Source organism: Centroberyx gerrardi, chromosome 1, assembly GCF_048128805.1.
Source record: "Centroberyx gerrardi isolate f3 chromosome 1, fCenGer3.hap1.cur.20231027, whole genome shotgun sequence".
NCBI lineage: Eukaryota > Metazoa > Chordata > Actinopteri > Beryciformes > Berycidae > Centroberyx > Centroberyx gerrardi.
Genome location: NC_135997.1, coordinates 35,312,031 through 35,322,964, shown reverse-complemented (window position 1 = coordinate 35,322,964; position 10,934 = coordinate 35,312,031). Strand labels below are relative to the sequence as shown.

General features: G+C 40.6%; 1 protein-coding gene across 4 annotated transcripts in view; it reads right to left on the bottom strand.

Annotated features, from left to right (window-relative positions):
* Positions 1-3,240: 3,240 nt before the first annotated feature.
* The window catches only part of LOC139911363 (myocyte-specific enhancer factor 2A-like), a 62,746-nt gene continuing 55,052 nt past the window's right edge, over positions 3,241-10,934 (bottom strand). For 3 of the 4 annotated variants that reach the window (XM_078282786.1, XM_078282790.1, XM_078282793.1), the window contains exons 8-10: positions 7,374-7,500; positions 5,936-6,026; positions 3,241-3,680 (exon numbers count right to left, since the gene is read on the bottom strand). In XM_078282786.1, the coding sequence (XP_078138912.1) occupies positions 3,299-3,680; positions 5,936-6,026; positions 7,374-7,500 (600 nt within the window). In that variant the 3' untranslated portion in view covers positions 3,241-3,298. The remainder of the gene's footprint in view (positions 3,681-5,935; positions 6,027-7,373; positions 7,501-10,934) is intronic. The other variant, XM_078282795.1, reaches the window with a different exon arrangement.

The window sequence follows — 10,934 nt, the reverse complement described above, 5'->3', positions numbered from 1 at the left end:
AAGAGAATCTGGCTACAAAATACTACTGATTTCCACTACAGGAGGCTATGTGCACACATTGCAGCCTTTGGCCATGACATTTACCCTGTGCATCATCAGATTCCACCTTTGTGCACAGTATAAAATCAATAAAATAATAATATGTAATAATAAAACAACTAAATTGCATCAAGGTCCGAACTGAACAAGCAAAAAGGACATTTAGCTCCCTGGTCTCGGAATTTTCTTCAAGAGAGTCTGAAACTGCAGGCTCTTGTTACTCTCTCAGATTTTAAATCCATGATAGCTGATTACGTTTCAAATCAATGTGTCTGCTTTGCTAAAAAAACATAAATTGGGTCGCTCTGTGACGATCCTCTGGCTGGAAAACCTTTTAGGGCAGTTTCATGGGTGGGGGTCTGATTCAGGTGGTGGACTAAAACTCCACTCTGAATGGAGTTCTCTGTTTGGGGTGTGGTTTTTGATCCGGGCCTGGGCCTGATCCCTGTCCTGATTCCGTTATATTTTAATGTGATTATGTATATTTGTATGTAATTTTGTATGTATTATATTGTGTCATGTAACATTGCTGCTAGCACTGCCATTTCTTGGACCAGGTCTCTCTTGAAAAAGAGATTGCATCTCAATGAGACAACCTGGTAAATTAAAGGTTAAAAAAATAAATAAATAAATAAAAAAAATAAAATAAAATTGCGCTTTTGTAGGAAAACCGAGGCCCTATCCAAAATGTCCGGACTACCGACTCGCGGACTGAGCCCTCGCGGACTATGGTTTATGTATGCTGACGCTGACTGAAGTGCTCAGCGTAACTATGTGAGTTCGCAAGGGCTCAGGGGTGCGGGACTGCATACAAGGGGCGAACGGGACGGGACCTCTCCCCTCGCTCGTTGCCGTGGATACCACCGATGCGAAATAAACGTTAAACAATCGATCACTGAAGGGTGCAGAGCAGAGGAGTCCATTAGCCGTTACACGCTGATTACAGTCAATGCTGGGTGAATATATGCTTAGATGTTAATAACTTACACAGGAAAACCCTCATTTCAAATCCTTTACTCAAGTCAAAGTATAAAAGTACGTGGACTTAAATATACTTAAAGTATAAAAGTAAAAGTCGTTCTCTAAAAAAGTCATTTCTAATGTTCTAAACTGGTTTTCTGTTGAGCGTTCCTCTGAATCCCAGAAGAGAAAGAGTCTGCAGCTAACATCACTAACCCGAACCCTAGCAGCTGAATTCACTAACGGTAATTCTCTCTCTGTTCCTTCTCTCTTTTCGTGTCCCTTTGCTGAACAAGCAGCCAATCACATTTGGCTCTTGATCAGCTGCTTCCGGGATGGAAGCCATCTGATGTGTTTTTTTTGTTGTTGTTTTTTTTAGAAAATCAGTTGCTGATTTCCCGAGACTAACGAGTCTGTTTTGAAAATGTAGTGAGTAGAAAGTACAGATTTTTCTTTTGAAATGTAGTGTAAAAGTAAAAAGTCTTAAGTGAAAGAAAAACTTGAGTAAAGTACAGATACTTGAAAATCTTACTTAAGTACAGTAACAAAGTATCTTAACTTTGTTACATCCCACCTCTACTCACCGCTACACTGTGGTGTCCATGATGCCACGCAGAGCTTATCTACCTACTTAAAATCTGGTTAAGGTGTGATATATCACCCAGGCAGATATAGACAGACAGACAATATATAGTTACACCAAAAGTGATATATATTAAAGTTAGTATATACAAAACAACAAAGAAGTATATTTTTTAATACATACATAACAAGTGTCCATGGCTTTCAGTTTTAAATCAGTATCTGAATTAAATATTGTCTGCACACAATATAAAAACACACACAGTGACAACATAAAAAACAGCATACTGCTTTGGCTGATATAAATATGGGTTTTTCAAAGAATAGTGATGGAGATGACGGTGAGGGAGTATTGCTTTCAGGTTGGATTCAGTTCATGATTCAAACCCTGAGAAGATGAGCAGTGAGGGCCCAGTCCCCTGTCAACTGCAGGACGTCCTGTGTTTGGCGTTGGCACCCAGTGGGAGACATCCAGTAACGCTACAACTCTTTACCACTCAAATCACACTGCAAAAAAGTCAATTTTAACAAGTCATTTAGTCTCATATTCAGCCTTCAAATCGTATTTTTCGTAAACCAAGAGTAAATTCTGCCAGTGAGGTGAGATAACGCCACTTGTTTCCTATGCAGTTTCACTTGTTTAAGGACTTTTCTAGAAATTAGTGAGAAGCAAGTCAGAATACGGCAGATCACTGCATTAATATCCATAAAGGAAATGACACTTGATTCTACAAAATTCTTGAAACAAGTTGATTTGAATTGGAAAGAAGTGAAATGATCTAACCCCACTGGCAGATTTTTTCATTTATTATAAGAAAATGATGATTTTAGGACTCAATAATAGACTAAATGACTTGTTAAGACGGAGATTTTTTGCAGTGCATGGAGAGACAAGATCGACAGAGAACAGTAACCTCCTGTTTTTTCATCCTTCTGTGCGCTGTATCCCGCTGAATGTAAAAGTGCTAGCACCACAATATCAGTCCGTGATGCTAAGCTGCGTTTGATTTTAATAGGACGGATCTCATACCTCAAAGTACCACTGAACATTGCTGAAAGTTGACGAAAACGGATCCGACACAAGACTTTTCAGACCAAAGTTGCTCACCCCTTCTGAAAAATCTAAAATAACAATGCTAATTATAAGAACAATAAGAGCAGATCTATAAAATCAACACTTAATTTGCATAACGGTGTCCTTCCTGCGTTCGCCCCGGTGGCGTGTGTTGACCTGACTGCTTTCGTCATGTGACTGTATGCGTCTTATAAATAAGGGTGGCATGACGTTTCAAATGGGCCACACCCACAAAGTGTGCTGCAAGTGATATGATCCACATTTCTATGGACAAAACAAAAAATCTATACTTTCTTTTCTGTACTTATCTTTTCTATACTTTCTGTGTTCTGATAATTTATGTGAAATGCACATGTATATGGTGTAAAAAGAACTGCATTCTCATTAAAACAAAAAAATTCTGGAAGTCGCAAAATGCTAACAAAAAACATTTTAATGATCTTGCTGTTGTTTGACAGCCATGAAAAGGTAACGACAAATTATTTACACCATATACATTTCACATAAATTATTAGAAATTACAAAAAAAGCAACCACAGACAATATCGATTTATTGTTTTGCTCATAGAAACTGAATAGGGTTTCGCAATTGTACCGCACTTTGTAGGCGTGGCCTCTATGCTGCGTCATCGCCATTCTTATCTATGTCACCCAGCTGTCCATTCGCATCCGTTTGACCGTCGGACTCTCTCTGCCCTCTGAGCGGCCAACGCCCCCCAGAGGAGGCGAGTGGAAGTCCGGCCGCCGCTGCTGCTGCTGCTGCTGCTGCTGCTGCTGCTGCTGCTGCTCCTCCCGGTCGCTCCCCCCTTCATAGGAGCTGCAGGAGGAGCTGACGCTGTCCGCCGGAGACCTCCCCATCTCCGTTCTGGAGGAGGAAGACTGAGGATGAGGAGGAAGAGGCAGGGGAGGAGCCTGGGTCATGTAACCCGATTGGCTGAAGCGGTCGCGGGGCGGGGAGATGGGCTCGGCTTTGATGTTGACGTTGTGGTTGGTGTTGATGGAGAGGCTGGAGCTCCCGGACCTGCTGACAGAAGGAGAGAGGGAGAGGATGGTTTCAGGCATTTTTTTTCCAATTTATTTATTTATTTTATTTAGCACAAAAGTAGTTCATACAAAATACCCATAATATATAACAACAAAAGCAAATACACAACAAGTGATCAAAAAACATCATGAAGAGCATGTGCAAGGATAGGCAATATAGTAATATATAGTATATAATATAGGCAACTCAGAAACAAAAAACAATAAAAATAAATAAAATACTACTGATAAATAAATGGGAGTAGAAAATAAGTAAATGAATATGAAAAAGAAACAGAAAAGAAAAGCTAAGGAATAAAGAGAGAAGGCAGAAAAAGATACAAAAAAAACAATGGAAATAAATATGTTAATATAACATGTGTGCATTCACACCACCACCTAGTGGTGAAACTGGTCTGCGGAAGTTCTTTCATTTACAACCAGAGAAACGTCAGCTGATGTCAAACGATGTTGATGATGTTGAAATTGCTTGATTTCCTTGTTTGCCAGTGTGGAAAAGTTGGCTGCAGTTCAGCTACTGGGTGACATCATCTATCAGAAACCAATCACGCACTTGTGCTGCACTATGTCTTGCCTATTGCTGTAACACTATTGGTCCTAGAGCAGAAAATGTACTTAAATCGGACAGTAGCACAGCAATGTGGTTGCTGGCCCTGTGAATGCACTCTGAGGTCATAACCCTTAACCCATTCACACCAGTATCATTTGCGTCAAACATGTAGATTTGGGATTACACTGCAATATATCTTCAATTTGATTCACTGATGAAACGTTTCCATCATCAAAACCTCACAGATAGCATGCGCTTTAGTTTATGCACACAGTATCAACAGTAAAATAAATCTAACACATGCACCACCACATTGCGCTGCAAGAATCCATTATTGCTGCATCATTGTGTTGCAAATTTCCATGGAGAGTAAAAAATTCACATTGCAATGTGAATTTCCATGGAGAGTAATAATTCAACACATTGAATTTGATATACAGGTAAGGTTGTTCATTAACATTAAGATTGACAAAAGCCTAATTAAGTTCCTCCACATTCATGTTTTTCTCATCACCTACCAATCTAGAGCCAATCTACACTCTAGAGCAGTGATTCTCAACCTTTTTCATATCAAGGACCCCTAATTCAGTACACATTAGGGCCACGGACCCCCATTTGATGAGATTTTGTCTCTTGGACCCAAATCTGATATGATTTTGTCCAGAATTCCATGACTATCTGTATTGTAGGTAGAGAGATAACAGTGAAACTATGATCAAACTACCGTATTTCCTCTAATGGTGGCCGGTAGTCAATTAAAAGCCGGGTCTCCAATAATGGCCGGGGCCGTGGTCGACACGAACAAATAAAGGCCGGCCCCAAATATAGGCCAGGGAAAAAAACAAAGGAAAAAACAACGGTGGATACCGGTAAACTCCTGGTGCCTGTTATATAATGTAACTGTAGTTTGTAGTAACGTACAAGTGCCACAAGATGGCAGTATGCCACAAGATGGCAGTATGCCACAAGATGGCTCGGGCGGCGGAAGTCTCTGGAGCATGCCGTCGTCGATTACCATAATTATCGATAATGCATTGCAGTAACAAACGGCTACCTAACGAACCCCAACAGAAGCAGATCAGAAAACAAGGAGGCTTCATACTAAAATATGAGCAAATATACTTATCAAACAGAGGGAATTAGAAATAAAGGCCTGTCTCTAATATAAGCCTGCTTCCAATAAAGGCCTGGTACCCTCTGCAGTTGAGGTAAATAAAGGCCCGGGCCGATATTAGAGGAAATACGGTAGTCATACTTCCACATTCTCTAATTATGTTAACTTCTTGTAAATGAAGTCATGCTGAAGTTTACCACTTCATCAATTTGCTGGGGACCCCCTGGAACGCCCTCAAGGACCCCTGAAGGTCTCCGGACCCCACGTTGAGAGCCACTGATCTAGAGCATGCGTCTAGAATGGCACCTTTTTTCCACAACTAGTTCATAGAATCATATCCCCTCTCGCATGCCATCCACATCTACAATATCGAGGACAGCTTTTAAATGAATTGTTTGACTGTAGAGGTACATTGCTTATTTTGAGGTGAGATATTTTTTATAATCCCCTTGGTCTTCTAATCTCATCCCTGCATTCGAATGAGTAATTTCAATCTTTTCCTTGTGTTCTTTCATTGTCGTATTATATCATCAAAACCTGTTAGCAGGCATTAAGAGAGACAGATTCTTACCCCAGTGAAGCCAGCTGGTTTTGTTGCCATGCTGTCAGGCGGCCTGCAGGGGAGCTGAAGCCCGAAAGCTCAGGACTGTTCAGGGTGTAATCTGAGGAAAGACAAAAAGACATGCACAGCGAGTCGATATTGGCCTTTTATTAAAAGCTGAATATCGACCAATCATGTCGTCAACCTAAAATATGATGGAGACTCCTCCCTGATCACACTTCAGGAGTGTAAGTTTGTAAAACCTGCAGTGAAACCTGCCTCACCCTGAACCTAGGGAGCTGCTAACCCACCGACAACAATTTCATTAGTGCAACTTTTAATTTTTGTGTCCCATGATGATCTAAATGCTGTTTCAGCATTTAGATGAAAAATGTTTTTTCCCTCCCACACAAGAGTAAAACTTTGAGGAAACAGGAATACTTGGAATTTTGGGGATATTTTTTTGTTGTTGCATAAAATGGTCAGATTTAAAGATACTGAATAGCAATACAAAATATCAGCTATTGGCAGCTTCAATGCAAGAATATTGGTGCTGCCAGGGTGTCCTGGTGGCTCCGTGGTCTAAGGCGTGTACCATGTAAACGTGACATCCTGGGCTCAAATCTGACCCAGGACCTTTGTTGCATGTCATGCCTGTTTCTCTGTCCCTGTCAAGTTTGAACTATCTAATAAATGCCCCCCCAAAAAATGGTACTGTCCTTCAAAACCTATATCAGTCTCACCAACAAAAACGCTAAGGATGTATGCACTCGCAGCAAGGTGTAAGGTGCTTTGGATTATATGTGCAATGTTATGTATCTATTATTCCTGTTGTCCTATCCTGTTGGAATTTAGTTTCAGGGGTGCAAGGTTCATGAAACTCACTCAATGTCCTTTCACCTTTCAATAGACCCTTTTCGCAAACATGGCTGCCGTACTTCCGCAGGGTATAGATTGGTTCTCACCACTGTCAGGCATGTTAAAAAGCAAACTTTCTGTCTCTTCTGGCTGTGATCACTTACTTTTTTGTCTGACAACAGAAACAGAAAGATCTGTCAGTGACAACACCTGTATTGTGTTATACATTATGTTGAAACACAAAATAAGTGATCACAGACAGAGTCGGGCCACAGAAAGTTGGCTTTTTAACATTGCTGCCAATGGTGATAACCGAGCTGTACCCTACAACAACGAAGCAGAAGTACGTCAGCCATGTTTGTGAAAAGGGTCTAACAAAGCAAGGAAAAAGAGAAATAGAAAAACAGCAGTGATACATCTTAGTTCATAAAGGTCAGTGAAAAGCACTGTGACCCTGCTGGGCCTTCAGTTGAGCTACTAGGTAGGTAGGTAGGTAAAAGTTGTGGAAGAGAGAACTACAACAGTGACAGTCTGAGCTATGAATAGCAGAGTTCACTATCTCCCCCCTCTGCTGCTCTCGATAACAACAATACAAATAATATTCAGGTACCGTTGGTGTAGGCAGAGCTGATGCCGGTGTAGACCAGACTCTGGTGAGGCAGACTGGGGGTGGTGATGGAGACCACTGGGGTGGATAGAGGCTGGCTGGACTGACTGCTGCTCAGCCTCTGGTTACTCTGAAAATAGATAATAATAAAAACAGGAACTTAGTCTACTAGGGTTATTCAATCAATTTACTTTGATTTCCTCACTCTCGATCTCTTGCTGTGCTTAGACTGCAGTTATACAGGGAATTTCCAGTTTAACATGGAGTGTGATGCCTCTTTCCACCACAAGATGTCAGTATAAATTCATCAAAAAGGTCAGCTTGTACCATGGAGTGTTTTTGCAAAGGGTGACATTGGGGTCATGAGCAGTAGTTCATTCCATTTAAAAGAAAATTCCATCTGCAGATACTCTTCCACTGTTAGATATCATTAATCTGTGATAATTAATGCATTCCTGGAGTTATTTTGTGATGTAAAGTCTTTGGTGTGCCTACTTTACCTGCCTCATCTACATCAGTTAGTGATTTCCTACATTTCCCAGAATGACTTTCGACAACCCCCAGAGACCTGGACTTGTTGCATCCAGCTGGGTTTTTCCTGTAGGTGGAGGGAGTAATAACAGTAGTGGTAGTAATGGCAAGAGAGCGATAGTTTCCAGTTGAGAGCTGCGCCCCACTCAAAACACAACCTGTCTTGTGACTGCATTGCATTCTGGTCTATTGAGGCTACTGTGGGCGGAGAAATTGGTCTCTCTGCCTCTTCTATGACAGATTTCTCCCTGTGTGATTGTTGAGCATCGGTGAAGAATGGTCTAAAAAGTCTAGACAGAAGCCCCTTGATCTTTGATTCTGACGATGACAATCGCGACGTGACGTGACGGGACGTGACGGGACGGGACGAGACGGGACGCTATGTCTATGTTTCGCCACTTACCAATGGGAATAAGAAGAATATACCACCACACAACAAAATGGACCCACTAACAGCAGTTTTTTAACAGTGTAAAGTTTTTTAGGGAGGGAGTTTCCTTTAGAATAAAATACTGACACACATGGTATAGGACAACAGGACTTCCCATAGAGTGTAAAGGGACAGTAGAACACATGCAACATTAATCTGAACTGGTTGTTATGAGATGGCTGATTTTTCTGTGTTCAATGGCTGTGATATACAGGTGTCTGGTAGTCCAGTGGATAACAGATAACATTACATTTCAGGCATTTAGTTGACACTGTTTAAATGTACAGTGAGTGAGCGGGTAGAGGTTCAGTGTCTTGCTCAAGAACACTTGGGACAGGACACATGTCTGTAAAACCTGTGACCTTCCAGTTGCGGGATTTTTTTTTTACCACAAGTCAACCAGAAATTTACCAACCGTGCAAGATGATGTCACTGGACAAACTTTTACCTGACTCACCAATATGAGTTTACTTGAAGGGTTCATCACTACCTGATGGTCATCATTCAATATTTCTAAAATACAGAAGATCCAGTCTATATAAGAGTTCTTGTTTTGCCAACTTAAGATACCTTCTATCCTTTAAAAAGTACTATCATTTGGTTTAATTTTGTGCTATCAATCATTTTGTAAGAGTAGGCATTGTGTATTTCAAATGGCGGTGATCTCAGTCTGGAGCGGAACTTTGCTAATTGCCATAAAATGCTGATTTGCTTAATTGAATGTTTTAACAATGACAACAATCAACCAACTACAAATACCAGCAGGCAATTCATTCTGAATCAGTAACACCTCAAATTAAACGATAAACCAAAATGTACACATAAAACAAAGAAACACTAACTGCTTGGGTAGTAAATCTACTTGTAATTAAAAGTGGTGAGGTCTATTTAACTTGACACATTTCTAACAGTAATTATAAGTCCTGTGTTGTTCCTCTCTGGGCTGTTGGCGTTCCAGTCAGATAACGTCAGCAAGGCAGAGTCACTGACATCACCCTGAATGAAGTCATTCACTGCTGAACACACACACACACACACACACACACACACAAAGAAACGCACACAAGCAAACGCATATATAAATGTATATATTGCAAAAGACATGTATGTGCACATATGCACACTAAGACACACACGCACACCCATAAATGCACGTGCACGCTCAGACAGACACACACACACACACACACACAAGCAAACGTATATATAACTGGATATATTGCAAAAGACATGTACGCGCACATATGCACACTAAGACACACACACACACACACACACCCATAAATGCATGTGTATGCTCAGACACACACACATAAGCACATATGCACGCTCAGACACACACGCACACACATATGCACTCACTGACAGATGCACACATGACCAAACTGACCTGCTGATACCCAAAACATTTCTAACGGATGACTGGCAAGATATTATTATTTGGTCGTGATACATTATTAGACATAGGAACGGACAAGATATTATTTGGCCAATGTGATAAATTATTAGGCCTATGTCACAAAACTATGAGCTTAGAGGGAACATTGTTCCTGAAAGCTCCCTGTTTTTTGTTTTTTTTTCCGATTTGGCTTACAAATACATTTCTGGCCATTTTTGCTTGATCTTTGCTCTCCATTATAATGATAAAAACTACAAGAGCAATTTTGGACTACCACCCCCTGCCATACCCAGTAGACACCCATGGCTGGCAGCACGCAACTACAGATCCAGTCAGTAACTGAGCGTTTGTCAAAGGCTTCGTTCACACTGCAACTGAAATTGTCCTGATTCTGATTTTTTTGCCTCCCATGTTACGCAGATCTAATGTGTTCTTATCAGTGTGCAAAAAGCTGAATGGGGTTGCATTTAAAATCAGAATTTGTCCGTGTTCCCATGACAGTAAGTAAAATTGACATCATTCACCGGACAGTTGTCATAATTTTGGCATCTTGGCTGATCCAGCGTCAGCATCGAGGACAACAAGACACAACAATGAAATGAAAGAAAGACAAATAGACGACTTGATTGGTATTTGGGGAGACAGCTCAATTCAGTCAAAACTGGAAAGCAAGGCACATACTGTAACTGAATTGTGTTGGAATCAAAAACAGATGTGACATTGTTTGTTATTGTTACACTTGTCTTTTTGCAAATCCAAATAAGTACAGTACGTCAGTCAGGAATCAGACACTTCACTCCTATATCAAACCCATGAGAAAAAGATTTTCAGTACATCTTATCGGGTCTTTATTGAGCATTATCTACTTAAATGAAAAAAAAAGTTCTATTACTGTGAGAGTTTAACCTTATCTTTCAATCTTCATACCTTAGCTGCAAATTTTCACACAACTCACAAAATCCTCTTCTCATTCAGAAAGAACTATTCCATCTACTCATGAGGGAAATCTCCTTTGGTTTCTTGGTTGCATACTATTGGAAATACATATACATACATATACAAGGTGACATGGATTATGGCTGATATCTGCACACAATGTGTTTTTAGGCAGCAGGGTGGCTCTGGGTTTAGAGAAATCCTCTTGTAACTGAAAGGTCAAAGGTGCAATCCTTACAACAGCCAATGTGTCCATCCACCATATTTT